The sequence below is a fragment of the Python bivittatus genome, unplaced genomic scaffold, assembly GCF_059951505.1.
Source record: "Python bivittatus isolate LINGU-HERP-01145 unplaced genomic scaffold, Pbiv_v1 ctg000570_np1212, whole genome shotgun sequence".
In the NCBI taxonomy this organism is placed as follows: Eukaryota; Metazoa; Chordata; class Lepidosauria; order Squamata; family Pythonidae; genus Python; species Python bivittatus.
In genome coordinates, this window is record NW_028277097.1 from 15,782,271 (window position 1) to 15,804,909 (window position 22,639).

General features: G+C 40.0%; 1 protein-coding gene across 5 annotated transcripts in view; it reads left to right on the forward strand.

Annotated features, from left to right (window-relative positions):
- DYM (dymeclin) overlaps positions 1-22,639 on the forward strand; it is a 203,318-nt gene that overhangs the window by 37,217 nt on the left and 143,462 nt on the right. For all 5 annotated transcript variants that reach the window (XM_088152700.1, XM_088152701.1, XM_088152699.1 and 2 more), the window contains 5 exons: positions 554-647; positions 3,046-3,179; positions 11,221-11,293; positions 17,274-17,399; positions 18,401-18,543. In XM_088152700.1, coding sequence (XP_088008826.1) covers positions 554-647; positions 3,046-3,179; positions 11,221-11,293; positions 17,274-17,399; positions 18,401-18,543 — 570 coding nt within the window. The remainder of the gene's footprint in view (positions 1-553; positions 648-3,045; positions 3,180-11,220; positions 11,294-17,273; positions 17,400-18,400; positions 18,544-22,639) is intronic.

Here is a 22,639-nt window from a genome sequence, read left to right on the forward strand (position 1 = left end):
GCGTACAGGTCAATTCTATACCACCCTGCTGCTTTCAGATACCAACCCCACTACAACATATAATGTTGCCAGGTTCTGTGCAGCAGCAATTGAAATTCGTCAGATGATGACCTGTGTCATAAACTAGTCTAAATGAGCATCTAGTTCGTCCTACTAGAGTGCTCTGTAATTTGATAGATATAGTCTGCCATATGCTAACCTTTATGCTCCCCTACAACCATCTAATGCTCCTACCCCTCCTGTTAGATTCTTTTAGACTCTTGTTTTTACATATACTTTCTGTTTTAATACATACCTTCTAGCTTTTCATAATTTTTCTTTTAGATTCCTTTTAGGTATAATACTTTCTATTTTATATCTTTTAGCTTTTTATTATTATTTTTCTGATGTATTTTCTATGCTTTTTAAATTGACTACCCTACCCTCCTTATGCTGGCCTTTGACCCTAATGAAGATTTGATTTGATTTCGGCTCACAGTCTTCATGCTTTAGACTAGAAATAAGCATTGTAAAACCTGAAACATTATTTAACTTGTCCTGCTCTTCTTCCTAGTGGAGAATAACCCCCGGACGGGAAATCTTGCCTCACTGATTAAAGTCTTCCTTTCCAGAACCAAAGAACTAAAAATTTCAGCAGAATGTCAGAAGTGAGTATGTTATCTTACTTGCTGATTTGGGTTACTGAAAAACACAAATACTAAACCCGACCCAGGATGAAATGTGCACAGCTGCTGCTGAGGGAGCTTGGTGATGGGCTGGCTAATCCCTACAGATGCACAGCCAACTGCATTTATGTAACTCAGAGTCCCTATTTAATGCTCTCAGAGACCCTTTCATCAAATTGCATGGTGGTGGTGATAGGTTTCCTATTGTTTTATGGCAGGAAGCACACAAAAACTATAGCATATGCATGAACACAGGGGTAACATTTTCTAAAACCAAGAAAGGCAAAGTAAGTATCCCCCAATTCCCACTTTAAAAAAAAAAAAAAGGGAAAAAACCCAAATGCTTGACTCTGTCCATCTGTCTGACATGGCCAGATGTACTTTACATACTTCCCCTAGCATCTGTGGCCCTCGCTTTCCAAAAATGTGGTTGCTGGCCTCTGAAAGTTTATCCACTTGACTAATATTACAGGGTGTTCTACACTCTATTAATTACCCTGAATGAGCCATGCTGGTAAGTTCATATTGCATCCAGTGACATCAGTGACTAAAAGAGTTAGACAATAGAGTTGGATTCTGGCCCAGAAGAGTTTTTCTGTCTGACAATTCCAAAGAACGGAGGTGACTCAGGGAGTTTTTTGACAGATGATGGATTATAGAAAGCAACCTGCAACTGACAAGCTGATAACATTGTACAACAGTATGAAATTATACCCACGCTTAATATTTTTCAAGTTTGGGACTGTAGCTAGCAAGGATCCACTTCACTCATTGTCTGGTGTTCAATACTTTCCCATTCAGTAAAACATCTTGCATGTTTTAAAAAACTGGGGTCAAGGTATAAAGAGAGTGCAGAACATTTTGAGGTTAGTGAAGGTAGCTGACATTTGGAGGGCATGTTGTAAGCATTCTCATAAATTGGTTGCTGTCTGTAAGGGTCAAAACCGGTGCGGCGGAAATCTCTGTTTCTCACAGCAGGAAAAGCCTGTTTGTAAACCAGGCAGGGGTGGCAGAGGTCTTCAGAAGGTTGGCTACGTGACCATGGGCTAGAAAAGGCAGGAGGAGGGAGCCCAGGACTTAAACCTGGGGACCGACACATACAGAAGGCAAGATTTGAGGATGCTGTTAGATAAATCACTTCTTTGCCTATGTAGCTTCCTAATTTTATGCAGTAAACCTGCTTCTCTGATTTTCTGACATCTGCTTGAGAATGTGAAAAGAGCAGTTTTCATGCCTGGTACAAAACCTTGACAGGGTCCCTTTAGAAAAGGCTACCATAGTTGATGAAGCTGGCCAGAAAATGTTCATTTACTGGAAGACAAATGCACAAAAGCGCACTGCCCCTGAGATATTTGCTTCTACCACTCAGCTTACTTTGTATCTTTTATTTCTTTTTAAAAGGCACATGCTCCCTGCTCCTGGTGGCTTACGGTATACATGTAGAAGCATTAAAAACCATATGTAAATACTCACACACAAACACAAATGTGCACATTGCAGAGCATTCACATTGAAAAAAACAGCACCAGCCCTTAAAAACCTAATAAAAAGATAGGCCTTAATCTTTCTCCCAGCCTGCAGCAGCCTCAGGTCCAAAGGTAGTTTGCCCAACAATGAAATCTACACCATGGGAAAAATAGACATTATTGTTGAAGAGCTAAGAATATGGGGACCAGCAGCCCTGCGGTCAACAGTATTTGCTTATATAAATTAAAATAGGTATTAAGCTCTTGCCTTTCTTATATCCAAGACAGAACTATTTCCTTATTTGCTTAGGCTGGGAAAGGAAAAAATCCATTCTAGTGCTTCGGTCCTCCATTTTATAGTTTCCGATTCAAAACTCTTGAAACTTAGAAGAGTTTAAGGTAACAATATGACAAATTTATAAATAAATTTAAATCCAGTGGTTTGTCTCTTACATTATGATAGAAAAAAAGGCATTCCATTTCCCCCTTTTCCCCCAGCAGAATGGGAAGATCTTTTGGTAAATTTTCAGTATTTTGGCGTTTCAATAGGTTAACCAAAGTAATGGTTGTGTTTTAAACACATTCTGCCTTTTGGGAGAAGAGGAGGAAACTTAAGGGACAGATGTCCATTTGGCAGTTTAGAATAGTTAATTAGACTGAAGGTACCTAATATCTTAGCCATTAGTTGAGACAAATTAAAACTACCTCAGCAGTGTTTTATTAAATAATATTGCAATTCTTATTATTACCTATACAAATACTTTATTGTGTAGGTGTGCTCTGGGTTTTTTTAGGCTCAGAAGATCATGGTTTTAACTCAAGCAGGTGATATGATGTAATGAATATCTTGAATGCATTTCTTGCTATATGTTTGATTGGTATATAGGCTGTTGAAACTCCTGTTTCTCTTCCAGCCACCTCTTTATCTGGCAGGCTCAGAATGCTCTGTTTATTATTTGCTGCCTGCTGAAAGTGTTGATCTGTCAGATGTCAGAAGAGGAGTTGCAGCTTCATTTTACCTATGAGGAAAAAACACCCGGCTCCTATGGTAAATATTGAACCCTTCTAAGAGAACAAATGGCGTCACACCTTAGCTGAAAGGGTTATCATACTGCAAAATGTTTGTTCTTATGTTTCCCAGTTTGATGTTTCACAATACATTGTTAATATATCATTTGATCATAAATAGAGTTGTGATAAATATAATGTACGTAAAAGTTGAAGCATACCTGGTCAGAATGGATGTTTCAGTGACTCCCTACAGCAGTGTTTCTCAACCTTGGCAACTTTAAGACGTGTGGACTTCAACTCCCAGAATTCCCCAGCCAGCATGGCAGACTGGGGAATTTTGGGAGTTGAGGTCCACACGTCTGAAAGTTGCCAAGGTTGAGAAACACTGCCCTACAGGGTACCTTGAGATATGGAGAAATTGAAACTGAAAACAAGTTTGGTATTTCAACAAAACAGTGACCTGAAGCATACCTCCAACTCTACCATGAAATGCTTACAGAAAAGAAGGGTCAAGGTTTCAGAATGGCCTTCACAGTCCCCAGGCTTGAGTATTATTGCAGATCTGTGGGCGGTCTCAAACATTCAGCGCATGCAAGACAACCCAAGAGTATTTCTTAGTTGAAAGAGTACTACAAGGAAGTTTGTGGTGGGGGGTGGAATCCAAAAGTAAGAATAAAAGGACTCTTAGTTGGCTGTAGGAAATGTTTGGCAGCTGTTATTTTTGCCATAGGGTATTACTAAGCACTGATTAAAAGGGTGTTCAAACTTCTGAATCTGCCATAGACACTGTTTTCTTACTTTGAATCTGTGAACAATTGCTCATAAATAATATACATTCAGCTTTGCAGAAAAATATGTGTACCATGTAGAGGTTGTCTGTTAGGGATTCTTTGAAATATGTAATTTGACTAGGGGTGTCCACACTTTTGCATACAACTGTATGTATAAAAAAAGAAGTATACAGTGCATTCTGAAAGTATTCAGACCCCCTTCCCTTTTTTCAGTTTTGTTATGTTGCTGCCTGATACTACAATCGTTCAAATTCATTTTTTTTCTCATTAATCTACACTCAGTACCCCATAATGACAAAGTGAAAACAGAATTTTAGAAATGTTTGCAAATGTATGAAAAAGGAAAAACTGAAATATCAGATTGGTGTATATTCAGACCCTTTGCAACAACACTTGAAATTTAGCTCAGGTGCCTCCCATTTCTCTTGATAGTTGCTGAGCTGTTTCTACACCTTGATTGGAGTCTACCTGTGGTAAATTAAATTGATTGGACATGATTTGGAAAGGCACACACCTCTCTGTAGAAGGCCTCACAGCTGACAATGCATACTGTATCAGAGCAAAAGCCATGAGGTTAAAGGAACTGCCTGAAGAGTTCAGAGACAGGATTATTGCAAGGCACAGATCTGGGGAAGGCTACAAAAATTTTTTTGCTGCACTGAAGGTTCCCAAGAGCACAGTGGCCTCCATAATTCTCAAATGGAAGAAGTTTGGCACAACCAGGACTCTTCCAAGAGCTGGTCACCCGCCCAAACTGAGCAATTGGGGGAGAAGAGCCTTAGTAAGAGAGGTGACCAAGAACCCAATGGTCCCTCTGACTGAGCTTCAGAGATCCTGTGTGGAGATGGGACAAAGGACAACCATCACTGCAGCTCTCTGGGCTTTATGGCAGAGTGGCTAGACAGAAGCCTCTCATGCAAAACACATGAAAGCCCGCTTGGAGTTTGCAAAAAAGCACCTGAAGGACTCTCAGACTGTGAGGAACAAGATTCTCTGGTCTGATGAAACCAAGATTGAACTATTTGGCCTCAATTCTAAATGTTATGTGTGGAGGAAACAAGGCACCACTCATCACCTGCCCAATACCATCCCATCAGTGAAGCATGGTGGTGGCAGCATCGTGCTGTGGGGGTGTTTTTCAGCAGCAGGGACTGGGAGAATGGTCAGGGTTGAGGGAAAGCTGAATGGAGCAAAGTACAGAGATATCCTCAATGAAAACCTGTTCCACAGTGCTCAGGACCTCAGACTGGGCTGAAGGTTCACCTTCCAACATGACAATGATCCTAAGCGCACAGCCAAGACAACAGAGGAGTGGCTTAGGGACAACTCTGTGAATGTCCTAGAGTGGCCCAGCCAGAGCCCTGACTTGAACCCTATTGAACCTCTCTGGAGAGACCTGGAAATGGCTGTCCACCGACGGTCCCCATCCAACCTGATTGAGCTTGAGAGGATTTGCAAAGAATGGCAGAAAATCCCCCAATCCAGGTGTGCAAAGCTTGTCGCGTCATACTGAAAAAGACTCAAGGCTGTAATTGCTGCCAAAGGTGCTTCAACAAAGTACTGAGTAAAGTGTCTGAATACTTAAGTACATGTGATATTTCAGTTACTTCTTTTTAATAAATTTACAGACATTTCTAAAATTCTGTTTTCACTTTGTCATTATGGGGTACTGAGTGTAGATTAATGAGGAAAAAAATGAATTTGAATGATTGTAGTATCAGGCTACAACATAACAAATTTGAAAAAAGTAAAGGGGGTCTGAATATTTTCAGAATGCACTGTAATTTATCTCCATTATAGTTCAACTCTTGCTATATTGACAACAGTAATACAGTAATGCTTCATCATTGCTTTCTTCCAGGAATTTATTATTTTTGTTGCTGTTGTTGTTTTTACTTTCCAGTCTAGGCACAGCCCTATGATTTCTGAGTGGTCTCCCATCCACATGCGAATGAATCTGTTGCTACCTAGCTTTGACATAGGCTAGGTGCTACCGTCTCCTAGGGGGCATTCGTGGTAGGCCTATTTTTAGAGCAACATATTTAACCAGAGAAATATATTAGCAGTTTGTGGGCAGATCCCAAGTTCAACAGAAATAAATAAAACATTACCTTACTGGGGAAATCTCTTCCAAATCTTAAATCAGATAAAGGTCTGAGTATGCTCACTAAGCGTGAATTATTGGCTAAGGGAGGTGAACTGGAGAACCAGAGTAGGCAGGCTGGAGTAGAGCGGAACTCCATGCTGTGTTGTTTTGGTACAGATCTCCTTACCAGTTGGGTGACCATCAGTCTGGGTAAATTTTTCACAACCCATTCATCTGCAGATAAAATTAAGCATTTCTTGTGCGATGTTGTATTTGAGGGAGAAGCAAGCCTTTGGGGCCTATTTATGTCCTGGCAGAGAAAAGAGGGAGTCTCTATCATGTCCTGGATTCAGTGCTGGCCAGCAACTTCTAGCAGAAGAAAGGACTCCTTCAGACAACAGATAATTTAGCTTTGGAAGTTGCTGCCACAAAGTGTGGTAAGAGCTAGCTGGTGAATTAGATGAGTTCAAAAGAGTATTTGAGGAACTGAAAGAAGATAGCTCTGTTAGAAGCTGTTAGTTACGATGGCTGGATGGAACCACCAAGATCAAAACCAGTAAACCCTTGTATAAGCTGAAGAGTGGCTGTCTCCACAACTGTCTTGTGTCTTCAGGAAGACCTGGCAGGCTGCCGCATTAGTTGGTTGTTGGCCAGACCCAGCAGGACTGTCTTGTAGGATCATCTGTGTGGCCAAGCTTACCATCAGATCTTGTCCCATTGTATGCCCTGCATAGAGATTGCATACAGTAGTCCTCGACTTATGACCGTAATTGGGACTGGAATTTCCATCGCTAAGTGATGCAGTCATAAAGTGAGACATCACTGACCACATCACTTAGCGACTACAATTCCAGCAGACCCAGTTGCCGTCATTAACCGAGAATTGCAGGTTGTTAAGCAAGTACCCAAGCCAAGCCATTCAGAGCTTGGTCCCTCCCAGCCCTGAGCCTCAGTAAGGTAAAGGACTGCGTCCAACTCCCCTCACCTGCCTATCTCACCCCCATCTCTGCCCTTTTGGCCACCCTGCACCCAGCAAGCAGCCACAGAACCACACAGCTCTAGGGCTGCTTGTCATGCCCTGGGGAGCCATGGTCGCCCCAGCCCAGTCCCAACTGCAGTCCCCCTCACCACCCTGCACTCCAAGACCCCTGCTGCTCTGAGCTCCGCTGCCCCAGCTAACCTTCGCTGTCTTCTGGCTCCTGCTGCTGATGAGGCATGCCTGGCCTGGCTGCTGGGCTGGGCTTCAGCTGCAGGGAAAAAAAAAAAGTGAAAAGCAGCCAGAGCCCCGGCGCACCAAAATGCCCCTTTGCAAAGAACTCCTGGTTCATGCTGCAAAAAAAAAAAAGCCAAAAGCCCAGCCCCATTCAGGAGCAAAGCACAAAGGGGCATTTTGGCACGCTGCTGCTCAGGGGCTGCTTTCAGATTCCCCTCCCCCCCCCCCGACAGCCAAAGCGGAGCCTGGCCTAGCACCCAGGCCAGGCACGTCAGCAGCAGGAGCAAGAAGACGGTGAAGGTCAGCTGTGGTGGCGGAGTGCAGGGCTGCAGGGGGGCAAAGGGGCATAGATGGGGAGATAGGCGGATGGGGGGAGTTGAAAAACCCTTGTGGTTATAAGTGCAGGTGGGCTGCCAAGCACCCAAATTTTGATCATGTAACCACAGGGATGCTGCAGCAGCTGTAACTTTGAGCACTGGTCATAAGTCACTTTTTTCAGCATGTTCATAACTGAATGGTTGCTGAACAAATAGTCATAAGTTGAGGACTACCTGTACCTTTGGTTTTCCAATCCAGTGCAGCGTCTTGCTCCTCTCAACACAACATTTGCATGACCTCTGGAGACAGTTCTTCCTTCTTTTGGCCTTCACAAATTGTAAAATCATCCAGTTTCCCCTTTGAGCAGATCCAGAAAAATATGGAGAGAACTTGGGAAGTTAATAATTCTTTGCTAAAAGCTTGCTGGGCTCCTGTGGTGTCCTGCAATTAGTTGCCTGCTTGGATGTTTATATACAATGAAGGCCCAAGACACCTGTAAGAAAAACAAGACAGTTGCTTTGTGATTTCCAGCACTGTTTTATTCCCGATGCATTCTTTTATTTCCTTAATCAAGGAAAACTTTAAATATGGTAGACAAGCTGGAGATCTTATTCCTATCCCAATGAGTGTGACTATGCTTGTTCATATCTGACTCTATCTGTTCATTTACAGATTTGCTCATTAAGCCAGTCTGTGCCTCTTGCTCAAATCACAGCACACAGGGTTCTTCCCATGTTGAGAAAAGATTTTCTTAATCTTAGTAAGACAGTAAATGTCAAAGACTAAAAAAACAAAGATCGTGTTAAACAGGGTGGTTTCGATACGAAAACACACAAGAATTGCCCTTCCGCTGAAATAGCAGGCATGGCAATTATGGCTTTGAGATTACATGCAGAACTTGACGTTGGGGCATCTTTTTTATGTTAATAGTAGCTACATCTTTCGCACAGGAATGACCCTGCTGTCAATAACCATATTTTAATAACATCAAGGTGGATTCCTGCAAAACAAACTTTTGGGTGCTTTCTTGTTGGAAAGTCTTTCAAAGCTCAGCTGGGATAGAACCACAGAAGAAAGGCGGCTGAGTGGAATGTCAAACAGGCACATATTAAGCCTGTCCTTAGAGAGCAAATGTGATTCCCAGTTTGTTTTTGACTTTTGAAGCTGTAAAATATTTGGGAGTGGAAACTTGAAGGCTGGTTCATCAGTAGAAGCCCTTTTGTGGAAATCTTGAACCCCAGGGGAGAAGTGTAGGAAGAAGGCTGCTTGGGATAAACCCAAGCGTCCTAATGAAAGAAATTCCAGGCTGGGTTGTATGTCAGATGAGATTTGTTAACTTAAAATTTGTCCTTGATTTTGGGAATATGCTAAGCACACTCTCCAATCTGGCATCCTCCAAATGTGTTGCGATTACCGCTTCCAGAATTCCAGCCAGCATGGCACACAGCTCTGTCCTCCTCCCCCATTTATAATTCACAATAACTTTTCTTCACCCATCTACTAGTTCTAATCAGTGTTACATTCCAAAGGTGGGAGGGTGGGGGTGGGAGAGAGTCATTAAATATCCCTCCACCCAGTCATTAAGAAATATTTATATTCTTTTGTTCCAGACAAGTGAACACTTAGAGAATCATTCCTGTTATTCGAAACAGTGAAACTTTCAGTGCTAAGTTGGTTGAAGAAAGTGACATTTATTTGCCTTGTTTAATAAACAATACAACATCTTTTAAAAAGAAAAAGAAGGTGCTTGTGTGTGGTCTGTTGGTTTGGAGCAGGATCCAGAAGCCAGGAAATTGGAATTCCTCTTTGGTGTGATCTCTGCTGCACTGTGATCTTCTGCCAGCTGATTGTTTCCTGTTTTAGTTTACCCTTCTATAAAATTGGAATAATTTCCTCTATTTGGGATGTTGCGAAGCTTGAATAATGATGGCATATAACCTTCCCTTTGTGCTAGGACATAATCCTATAAACTCACTTGCACTGAAAAGCTCCCCCAAGTGTGTAAATATTGTGGATGCAAATGACTGACGTGTCCCCAAGTAACCAAAATGGAAAGGGGGGAAAATAGGATCCTGTTGCTTTTGGATGCAGTGAAGCAGACAAATGAAAGCAATTGGATTTTAAGGCTTTTGTTTAATGACTGGATTGGAGAGAAAGGTGCTTCTCAGAGCTTATTTTGTCAGCTGTGCAATGCTGATAATTTTGTGTGGAAGGGCTAAGCTGAAAGAATAGCTAATTGCCTCCTGGTTGGCCAGTTGTACCCACTAAGATCATTTGAGCTGAAAATCTTTAACCTTCTGATGCCTCAGACTTGCTTGGCAAAATTAAGCATAGAACCTACTTTATTTTTGAATAACTGGATTTTTTTTCTGCATATACATTTTCATTTTCTTCAGTTTCACTCATCCTTACCTTACAAAAACTTAACCAATGACCACTTCTGTTTTGGGACATGTCCTAGTTATAGTTTGTGATGAGCAGATGAAAATTGGTCAGTTTGAGTGTCCCAAATCCAATATAAATTTAACTTAATGCATCCCCTTTTAAACTTCCTTATTCAAATTGCATTTTCTTTTTTCCCTCAATATGTTACAAAAGAAATTTATCCTGAATTGTTGGTGTTTCTGACCTGGGAGGACAAACTTTACTGCTTTGAATCATGTCATTACTCCTTTAAATCAATCAATTCTCACCTAAATCTCTCAACTCTCTTACAACTAATTGTAAGCTGCCCAGACTTACCCTCTGGGCGGCATATAAATTTAATAATAATTAAAAAGAAACTCTGCTGAGATCAATAACTTGAAATCAGGGTATGCCTCAACCTGTTTTTCCTAGATTTAGGTAAAAATATAAGGGATTCAATATTGTCTGATACCCATATGGACTACTTTACTTGTTTGAGTATAAGCACTGCAGTATTTAAGTCTGAATAAGCTATATTTAAAATATTACAGCCAGAATAAACTACAAACCAGCTGTTTGACAGTTGGTTTGGAATTGTAGTGACTGGGAACAAGACCAGATTCTGCCTTGGGCAAATTTTCTTGGATAAGTTAGCCTTAATTCTTTATTCTGTAGAGCAGTGTTTCTCAACCTCAGCAACTTTAAGACGTGTGGACTTCAACTCCCAGAATTCCCCCAGCCAGCTGGCTGGGGGAATTCTGGGAGTTGAAGTCCACACGTCTTAAAGTTGCTGAGGTTGAGAAACACTGCTGCAGAGTAAGAATAATACTTGCTTGAATGGGAGCTGAATGACAAAACAAAAAGAATTGGAGATTGCCTTACTGTCTTGTCGTCTTCATTTTCTTTCTTTCTTTCTTTCTTACCGAAAATGTTTTCACCAGTTCCTTTCCTTCCTTAAAGTTTAATTTCTGGATGATATAGGCTTTTAACCAATTTCTATATAACCTAGAACTAATTTTTTGCCATTTATGAGATGTAATGGTAACAATCTGAAGACATGGAATTTTTAATTTGAATTAAATCCCTGGCCTGTATTTCAACTTGCTGTTTTTGAGCCATTTTTAAAAATACCAGACAGTGGAGAATTTAAACTTCAGTAAATGGGAATCTGATGAAATTTGTCCCATTTCCCTGTAAAAGATTGGAAGCAAGATTACTGTACTAATATTGAAATATCCAACAGCATTTCCTTGTTTTGTTTTAGGATCTGAATGTGAAGATCTTATGGAAGAATTGCTATGCTGCCTCATTCAGCTAATTGTTGAGGTCCCACTTTTGTAAGTAGATTTCATATCTTCTGTTTCCACTTGAGTTCCCTCTAGATACATTGGGATTGCAATACCAATAATCCCCAAGAATCATGGCCCTATTGAAGAGAAGGGAGATCCACAGGTACTACCTTGAGCTCCTAGAGAAAAAGCAGGATATAAATCTAACAAAAGAAAAACTGGTCCTGCTAACTGGGAATTCAGGATATCTGGAGATGGTAGGGATATCTGTTTTACATAATAATGGTTATAGGATATGTATTTTAACTCCCTTTTTTATGAGAAGTACTCCTCATTATTCCAGAATTCTATAGTAACACTTCAGTCAACATTATAATAACCAGATTTACAATAGTCAGACAAAAAACATAGAACAAATTATATTTCTGCTGGGTCCACTAAATGTTTGCAATGTCAGGAGCCATTTCTGAACGTTTAGGCTATGTTCAAAGGAGTATTTGCAAAGAGTATCAAGGAGGAGTAGGTTAGGGAACAAGAATAAAAGACAGTGTTAATATGCCCCACCTGATACCAATCAGATGAATTGAATAGCTCTTTAGTGCAATATTGTGGAAAGTTTTAAATATTGTTTGCATGTGCCTCAGGATTAGCACAATCTTCATTTTACTATACCGTCCTGGGAAAAGCTAAGTACATGGAAATGAATCTGGCCTTAGTAGGATTTTGCCCATCCTAAGGAGTTACTTTATCTTCTTTTTATCTAGGCTAGATTTTCTTATAAGTAATTGATTCAGGTTGACTTCCTTAACCTATAGTAAACTAGCCTGATAGCTACTTTTGATTTTTGTTGCCTCCTCCTTATATAACTGCACAAATTTGTACCAAAAAAATGGGCAGAACATGTTTTGAGGTTCTTATTTTTCTGAGGTAGCACTAAGATTTCAGATTTATCTCTTGCAGCTTTTTAATATTGTATACTGCTGATTTCCCATTCACTTGGATGCTGTACAAGCATTTAGCATTCTGATAAAGGCACAGTTGGATTTGTTTGGGAAGCACTGCTCTCCTAAAACCGAACTCTGTCGTCAATTTGGGGGCAGTTGCTGACTAATGGATTTGTGACATGATTTAGAGAAGTCATTCTGATTAGGCAAAGAGGCATTGTTTGTACTTCCTGCAACTGTGGTAACTTCTGTCTGTGGCAGTTTAGAATAAGTGCTAGGAGGTGAAAGGGCTGAGTAATACAGACACATTAATAAATGTGGCAGCATGGGAGAATATGGAGGTGAGCAATAACCAGACACTCAATTGAAAACAGTCTGCAACCAGAGTCAACTCCTATAAAAATCAGTTGCCAGGATCCAGAGTTCTATAAAACTGGTTTCAGAAGCCTGTGTTTAGATGATACTTGACCAGGAGTGACTGATCCTGTCAAAAAAAAAAAAGGCTTCATTGCAGAACAGTGTATTTTAGAAGCAGTCTTGTGTGTCTTCCTTATATTCACAAATCGCATTAAGCCATTGGCTTGTTTGTTAATCAAGCCTGTGTCTTGCACATGGGCAAAGTAATCATGGCTTGCTTGGCTAATCCCTGAGGCCATTTCCCTTCTATTTTAGCTACTCTTGCCATAGATCTTTATGAATTCATTAAGAGTTTTGAGCAACACACAAAATCAAACTAGGGTCATGTCCCTATTTTCCCATCATGTTAAGCTACAATTATAGTCACTAAGCCAATCATTAGCTAGGATTTATTGTGCTAAAACAAACCATTGTTTATGCTAAGTGAAAAGCAGACAAAACACATTATGGTTTCTTGCTGGATTCATGTGACAAACTAGCAGAAAATTGTCCTTTCTGTTTCTCATGTTGGGATAGGCTCTGCCTCAAAGCTGAAAGTGAATTTTTATCCATAATTAAATTTGTGCCAACCACCCTTGTCTATTGGATTTCTGTGTCGTGGTCCAAAGGAGCACTTTTCTCTAATTAAAATTCCCAAAGAGGGGTCTTTTCTTAATCTGAGACTAAAACTGGACAGTGTCCAGGAAGCCATCTAAAATACAGAATAATTAAATGAGAAAATTGGGGAAGCTATCAGAAATATGGTGTGCATATTTTGGATTGTGCCAAATAATTTAATACATTACATTTGAATTTGAGGTAGAAGTTATGATGGTTTCTTATTTCATATATTTAGTTTAATATCTGAAGTATATTATAGTATAATATATCTTTAAGTGCAACTGGCAATTCAAAACACACATAAGACTCCTTAAAATGTCAGAGACCATAGCAGCTTTTATTTAACTTGTTTTTCTCTTCCTGATATCTTAACATGTACGTAGGTATGTTTATAACTTTCACTTCAGCCAGCCAGAATTATGATGATTAAATTAAACGGTGAGAGGAAAGGGGACAGTCAACATTTAAGGCCCCTTAGTTGTTGAAACCACTGGAAAAGAGACCTCCCAGCTTTCCAAGATTCACAGCTTGCAGAGCTAAATTAAAGGGCATTAATAGATCTCTCTCCCAGAAAATAACAGCTAATTTTTAAAAACTGTATCTGCCAACAGTTTGAAACTTTGGAAATCTATACAGTAAATGCAAAATTGCTTTAGCACAAGCTGCCTTAAGCTTAGATCCCCTTCCTCTCTCAGAAGGAGAGGGCATTAGAAGCTTCCTATCAGAATGGGTAGCAAACCATAGTTTGTTGTTGTATCTAAATTCAACTGACCATACCACTTAGCACTATATGCCACATTGAGATGCAGCCACAAGCTGTATGCTTTCGTTAACCCAAACAGGAAAGTTCTAATTTCCTCACTTGTTTAAAAACAATGAGGAAGATAAAAGCATGCAAGTTAAATTTAATCTTGCTTATGAGCAAACTGTAGTTTGACATTCCATCTGAAGGCACCCAGTCTGTATGAGTAAATCCTGCTGTTGAAAGTGGTGTTTCTATTTGTTTTATAGAATGACTGACTTGGTACAAGTGTGGAAACATTTGTGTTCTGCCTCATAGAATAATTCATTGAATGTAATTTTGCGTGACTTAGGTTTTTTTTATGGGTGAATATAAATATAGGTAGGATGAGAAATAGAAGTATTGAGTGTCTGAGGTTTGTCTACAGGCCATCGAATGACTCATAAGCAAGACATCTTAATTCCCTTGTGTAGCTGCTGAATCCACTCCCTTCCTTTCTATGGAGGTGGGAGAATTAACTGGGAATATTTCCTGTTCTTTCTCTTAAAAAGAGGATGGCAAAGAGGTCACTGTTGGGCTTTTGCTTTCGATTATTTTTTAGAAGTAAGTTGAGAAGCTTCCTAAACAGTTCGTAACAACCATAACTAGTGTATTCTTTGCATGCATGTTTGCCATTAGTGGGTGTTAATTTGGGGACTGTTGCCAAGAGGAAAGATCACGTTCACCCGAAGGTTACCGAGCCCTGGGCTTTGCCTTTCAGTCCTCTGAACTGGCTTATCCTCTTTGGTAACTTGTCTTTCACCTTTCTGGTCAGCCCTCGGGAAGTGTGGCAATCAAGCCCTCTTCCTTTATTATTTGAAAGTTGAGGCTTGAATCAGTCTCTTCTGGCAGCGCTCCTAAATTAGCAAACTTTTAACCCTTAATGCTTCCGGTGAAATTTAACTTGGTAGAAGATGAAGAGTAAGAAGTGGCCATTGTTCAAAAAGCTGACGTGGGACAAGTCTATAGGTCAGTGATTCCCAGCAAGGGTACCTAAATATTGTTCTCCTGCAGTTCTTATCAGCGCAAAACATCTGGGCATCCAAAGTTGTGAACCACTGCTATAAACATTACAGAGCATTGATGCCGTTTTGGTATCGCATATCAGCGAGGCTAAAATGTCTAAGATGAAAAGTACTCACCACACAATTTGCTGAAATTAAGAACCAGATAAGTCCTCTGCAAGGTACAAAAAAGGGCAGCCAAATTGATTAAAGGGCTGGAGCAGCTTGTTTCTGAGGCAAGACTGTAGTGTTTAGAATTTTCTTAGTTTAGAGGAAAGGTAAGTGAGAGGAGGCATGGCGGACCCAGATAAAATCCAGACTTGGATTTCAAATCTCTTGAAACTAAGCACACAGAGATTCAGGACTTCTTAACCAAGTGCAAAGTTCAGCTTCTAAGAGAGTGGAAGAGGAAAGCCATTTAGATGGTTTTAAAGGGAAACAGGACAAATTCATGGAGGACAGGCTATCAGCAGCTACTTGAAAATCTCTGACATCATGGACTTGCATGCTTTGAGTACCAGATGCTAGGAAGCCACAGAGGAAGAAGTTATTGCTCTCCCACTCCTACTTTCGAACTCCCTGGACCCAGTGGTTAGGCACTGGGGGATATGCTGGACTAAATCAGCCACAAATGAAAAGCACAAATTGACAAATGCCCTTCATAATATTGAAAGTACTGTAATATTTTTAATACTGTTAAGGTTTTAGATTGTGAAACACTTCTTTGGGTGTCATATTTTCTGTAAGTGTAATTTTTTGGAGGGGGGAGCCAGTTTGGTATAAGGGTTAAGGCACCAGGCTAGAAACCAGGAGGCTGTGAGTTTTAGTCCCACCTGAGGCACAAAGCCAGCTGGGTGACCTTGGGTCAGTCACTCTCAGCCCCAGGAAGAAAAAGGCAAGGGCAAACTACTTCCAAAAACCTTGCCAAGAAAACTTTAGGGACTAGTCCAAGCAGTTTCCAGGAGTCAACAATGACTCAAAGGCACAATAAATAACTCACTAACTCTATCAGGGCCCTTTATTGTCCACAATGACTCACTGGCAATGGCTCTGGATTTTAGGTTAGGGCTCTTTTCAGCTCTGCCTAGAAACACCAATGATTAGGCTGGTGGGGTGTTTCTCAGCCTCAGCAACTTGAAGATGTGTGGACTTCAACTCCCAGATTCTCAGTTGTGGGAGTGGAAGTCCACACATCTTCAAGTTGCTGAGGTTGAGGAACACTGGCCTAGGGGAACCTCCATGCACCCTCACTCCCCAGTTGCTCATGAATGAAGGTTGGTGGCTATTCCAAACAAATGGGAAGCAATAACAAAGGTAGACATGTAAGGTTATTGAATGGTGTGTTCTTATCAATTGATTGATTATATGCCATCAAGTCAGAGTTGACTCTTAGCGATCACATAGATAGATTTTTCTCCAGGGGGATCTGTCCCCAATCTGGTCCTTCAGGTCTTCCAAGGGTTGTCCCCATTGCCACTGCAGTTGGGCCCATCCACCTGGTCTTCCTCTTCTTCTTTTTCTTTCCAGGGTGTTCTTAACTCATTGCTGATTTGTAAATACATATGGAAGAGAGTCTGTGAATTAGTGCTGATAAGAGTTGGAAGCTTTTCTTTGTCAAGGACTCCTTTGAGCCAGGTTCATTGCAAACATTTATGGCAAATATTTGCATATACAGTGGTACCTCAGTTCACGAACTTAATTCGTTCCACAACTCTGGTTGCGAACCGAATTGGTCGTGAACGGAATCAAATTTTCCCATACGGTTCAATGTAAATACGGTTAATCCGTTCTGACCCCTACGAATGTGGTCGCCAACCGATTTTGGTCACCAACCGAATCAAATTTTCCTATAAGGTTCAGTGTAAATAAGGTTAATCCATTCTGAACCATATGTATTTTTTTAAACCACAAAAATATGAAACAAAGTACAGTACAGTACAGTATGAAGAGAGAGAACACTAACCTTGCTCGACGCGACTTCTGGCGTGGAGGACAGGAAGGCGGGTGGGGAGGCAGTTATTGTTTGGAGGGAGAGTCCCCCTTGCCTACAGGAAGCCACAACCACGTGTCACAGCAGGGAAAATGGCCGCTGGTCATGTTCGTCACCCGATGTGGAGTTCGCGAACGGAAGCAAAATTTTGTGAATGATGCTGTTCATGAACCGAATTGTTCGTGAACAGAAGCGTTCGTGAACCGAGGTATTACTGTAATAGGAAAAATGGCAGCCAGTAAATATATATTCATCGGTGTTAATTAACACTTTATGTTTTCATTTATTGCAGAGACATTACATACAGCATTTCGCTGGAAGCTGTGACAACTCTTGTCGTTTTTCTCTCCTGTCAGCTTTTCCACAAGGAAATTCTGCGGAAGAGCATCATTCATAAGTATCTTATGCATGGCCGATGGTAGGTCAGACTGCAGTGCTACTTTATAAGTAGGTAGTTTTAATTACAGGAGTTTAATGAACATAGCACTTGCATTTACTCTGTAAAAGCAGATGCTTTTATTTAGCTGTAGGTTAATTTGTGCTCCTGAAAGATCTCCCAAGCTGATAACAAATTGACTCTCTGGGCGATAAGAGCTATTTTTATCTCACCTAAACAGCAGGTTGTTAAATAAATATGCTGAGATGAAACTATTGTATGCAGCTCCACTTCATAGATATGGGATATGTAGTGAATTTGAATGGCTCTGCGTTTTTAGAGCAAGTTTTAGAAATTCATTGTTTATAGCAGGAGTAGGAAGCCCATTGTTCTCTAGATGTTTTAGATGTTAGTTTCCATCAGCCTGAGCCAGTGTGGCCAATGGCAAGAGATTATGGGAACTATACTTCAAATATTTAGGAGGCACCAGGTTGCTTAAGTCTAAAGTTTCAGTTTGCAGTAAAGTATTTATCATTTCCTTTTCTGTGAATCTCTAAAGAAAGGGCATTTCAGTTTTTAGAGTTTACTAGAATCAGGATGAGAGCAGGTTGTCCCATTTATGCAGGTTGCTTCTACCTCCATTGCTATGTACCTGTGAGTCCTTTGTATCACTTTCCCATGTAACAGAACAAATAGTGGCAAACTATTTTTATTTTCTGAAATGGTTTCTGTATATAAAAAGGTCATGGGAAAGTTGTGTTATTTTCAGTGTGTGCAGACTAGCACCTCCTTTTAGCATCCCAGTTAAAACATTTAAAATACATTAGCCTTCTTAAAATTCAGAAGAGTTAAGAGTGTCTAGGAGGCATCAAGTTAGAGATTCTAGCTTGAGATGTATCTCTTAGTGATCCGTTTTCACTTTGAAAAGAGTACTTTTAAACTTTTGCTAGTTTTGCAAAATAGAGTGAAATGAAAGGAACTATTTGAGTTCATTCTAGTGCAGTCACAAATCCATCTAAACTTTTGGATCTTTTTATTGCCAGTCTCTCGTACACCAGCAGACTAGTGAAAACCTTGTTATATAACTTCATCCGACAAGAGAGAAGCCCTCCTCCAGGTTCCCATGTCTTTCAGCCAGAGTCAGAAGGAGGGGGACTGCTTTATGGAATCGCGTCAGGAGTAGCAAGTGAGTCTTAATTCTGCTACTGTTGCCTGCATCTATGTCCATCAGACATTCAGTGCTTGCATTCTTGTCTCTGTGTGTGTGTGTGTGTGTGTGTGTGTGTATGTGAGTATGTGTTGGGGGATGTCAGATACCTAAGTCAGGTATAAACTTCTTTCCCTTTTCATAAGAAATAGATGTAGCATCTTTTGTTACTACCTGGAATCTATACCCCTGTGTAATTTCACTCCTTTCTAACTAGCCATTGAGGCTACAACAGCTAAGCCGCAAGAGTTTTGAAGAGGAGAGTTGACAGGTGCAGGTATTTATATGTTTAGTCCCATAGATCATGAACGCTGCAACAGTGATGCCAAGTGATGTTTTCAAGCCTGGGATTCTGAACATGTCAAGTATCCTCCTTGCATTGCTTTTTCATCTCCTTAACAAATCCCATGAAAAGGTATTGTAATTCATCTCAAGAACCATCTTTTTGTAAGCATTGGCAATTGGCTTTGTTTCATTGCAGTAGCAGCATGTCCAGTTGTATATTACTTTCTATACAATGTCAGCACATGTCTAGTCTGATACGCTGATATAAAATGTATGGGCTGGCCTTCCTTTCTGTTGCGATAGAAATCACATTTTGGTCTACCCAGCCTCTTTGGCTATCTCTTTTCAGTATGAATCAATTCCATGTCTGTAGGGAATGCTAACAAGCCCTAACCACAGTGCTATGTGTGTGGTACAAAGACCTTCATATGTATTTTATTTCCTCTTTTTCTCCTCCCTCTGTGTAACTCTCCTGCAACAAAAAAACAATTAAACCAAATCGTCTGCACTTCCTCCCTGTTAAAGACCCCACAATGAACTAAATGCTAATCCTAAACATATTTATATCCTTAATGTTTTTCTCAAGGCACTAGAAAGAAGTGAAGAAGAGTCTGGATAAACTGAGATGCAAGTATTATGCATCTGTAGGTCTGGATTTAACCATTATTGGTTTTAAGTCAGGTTTACAAAAAATGCCCTGTAGCTTTGGCAGTAGAGGAATTTTGAAGTGGTGGTGGTGGTCGCACAGTCAGCCAGCTGTTTAGACTGGATTTGGCATTTTTTTCCACCTATTGAATCCTTCCCAAGGGCCTGGGATAGGCAGATGTTGTTGTTTGATGGTATTAAGGGTATCGTATCAGGATGTAAGCTTATTGTCATCTTTATTATTGTTATTATTATTTTATATGCCACCCGACTCCCAGTGACTGGGCAGTTTTAATTTCAAGTAGATAGTTAAAGAACATATGACATTTTGTTTGGGCTGGTTAGGTGCCATTGAGTTGAGGTTAACTACTAGTAACTGCATTAACAAATCCTTGGCATCTCAACCAATCTTCAGCAATAACCTACAGATCTTCCAAGTAATCTCTCTCTCCAGTAATTTCTTTGATCCTCTTCCATCCATTTTATTTATTGTCTCCCCATTCTTTTATTGCCCTCAAGCTTGCCAGGCATAATCATCACCATTCACTTGCATCATATGCCCATATGTGAGTTTTTGCTTGCAGATTATCATCTCAAGGAATCAGTCAGACTGACTGATTGAGTCTTGCTGCAGTCTATGATACACTTAGTAACAGTCGCCAAACACAGGGTTTGAAAGCGTAGATCATCTGGATTAGTGTTCACCTGTCAGAACTGTACTGTTAGAAACATCATTGCTGTCATTGTTTTTTTTTGTTGTCACTGAAGTGTCCTTGTTCTTTATGAATTTTTCTAAGTTTGTCATTGCAGCACAATTATTCTGTTCATCCAAATGAATATCACTGCCTAATCTACTTGGTGTTGACTTCAATTATTTTGGGCTGTAGCCAAAGACCTAAAAGTCAATCACTGTGAAATGTATGCTGTTTCAAGTAGGCTCATGTTTTGCAAAATTATTGGTATCAAGGCCAGTAACTTTAAAATTTCTAAATATTTGGTGAATCCTTTTGGTATTGCACCAAGAGCTCCAGATACAATTGGTAGTACAATCCATTTTTTTCCCTCTGTAGTCTTTCAATCTTGATGTGCAAACCACAATGTTTTTATTTTCTCCAGTTGTTTTTCATCAGTTTGACTATCTTCACATCAATGAACCACATCATATTTTCTATAACAGTGTGAGGTCTTTATTATTATTGTTGTTGTTATTATTTTTATATCTATCTACTGACTGAAGTTCTTGAAATTGCCTTCTCCCCAAAATTTAAATTCTAATTAATGGGCAATGCGCCAGGTCCCCATACAAAAGTGTGGTAGATAACATCTTTATGGTCTTCTAAGGCTAGCAAAATTTCTTTTAATCAGGCTCACTATATAATTTGAATGCTGAGTTTCTCAGTAATGTGTTTGTTTTTAATGGTCTTTGTGGTTGCATTTCAAAAGCCGCCCAGAAAACGTCTTTTATGAATTTGGTGCATACATTAAAAAAAAAAAGTTATTTCCTGCAAGAGTTGGTTCCCAGATTGATAAAGATTTGGGATATGGTTTTGCAAGCTTCTCTGTTATCAGTGGAAAAACCGGCCTTTTCACCAGACAGTCAAGCAGACTCCATCCAAATGTGACCTGGAATATTTTGGTTCTAAATGGGAGATAGTTCAGTTGCTGGAATTTTTATAACCCTGTGCATTCTTTTCAATAAATCTTGCTAAAGAGACTCTGTGAGAATCATGTTTGGAAAGAGTCACTTTCAGTTTTAGGCAGCTCCCAAGTAGTTTGGCATTTACTATTATTCATCTCCTATTTTTCCTTCAAGAATCTCTTCCCAATTGCTCCCTGAAGAATCTGGTCTAGGAATACATTATTCTTTAGCTCCCTAGTTTTAGCATAATATTCTAGAAATTGTAGCATAATAGCTCAATGTTCTTGTCTCTATTCACAGCTGGGTTTTCTTTTCCACCAAGGTGCTTGTTGTGAATTTGCAATAGTATTTAGGATGATCTTACTTGTATTGGAGAAGCCCTTCAGGATTGGGGGGCTGCAAGGATCTGTGCCAGAAACTGGCAAACTTTTCATGTGCCAAGTGTCATTGCACAATCTTGCACAATTGTGTTGGTGCCAAAAGAAAAAATAAATTATTAAAATGGCCAGACTTTCAACAGAATTTCTGTAAATATATTCCCTTATAAATAACAATAGAATAAGGCAGGAGTATTCTAAAATATCATGAATCTAAAATCTAATGACATTTGGCAATCATGCAAGATTTCAGCCATTTCTAATTTTCTTTTAAAATGTTTAATTACATGGCTTCTGGAATGCCACATTACCTATTCCTTTTCTGGGCTCACCTGCAGAATTGATATCTGGTGCTGGATTAAGGAGGAAAACGTAGAGCAGTGTTTCTCAACCTTGGCCACTTGAAGATGTGTGGACTTCAGTTCCCAGAATTCCCCAGCCTGGCTGGGAATGCTGGCTGGGGAATTCTGGGAGTTGAAGTCCACACATCTTCAAGTGGCCAAGGTTGAGAAACATTGATGTACAGGGTAGACTGTTTTTAAGAGCTGAGTTTGAAGTGAAGAAACTTGAGAGATGTGGCCATAATGAAGTAAGTCTCTCATCCCCTTCAATCATTAGGTAACATTGCGTGAAAGGAAGCTGGTAGTCTACTCATGTAAAGTGCTGTCTCTTGTAAAATCTTTTCAGTAATTGCTTTGCTCAGCTGTGTTCCAAGTGAATTTCAGGTTAACTTACAAGAGAAGCTTAAAACTGACCATGACAGTGCATTTGATTCTCCTCATGGAGGCAGTAAAAGCGCATATCTTTGTCCTTTGGAATAAAACTTCATTGAGAGACATATGAAAGGTCTTCATGCATATCGGGCATAGAAATTGTGGGCAATGCTGCTTGTGGTTCCCCACTTCTGCTCGGTGAGGGGGTGTAGGGTCAGCAGGTGCTGTTTTTCTGTTGGCGTGCCTGCTCTTTGAAACAAAAGCCAAGTTATTTTGGAGATTCTTTGAGGCATGAATTAGCACCATCAGTTATTGATTAGTTTATGTGCAATTGGGGATTAGTAATGTTTTATTTTTTTTATAACTATACTGTGGATGTTTTAGTGTATATTTATGGATGTATCGTAAACTACCAA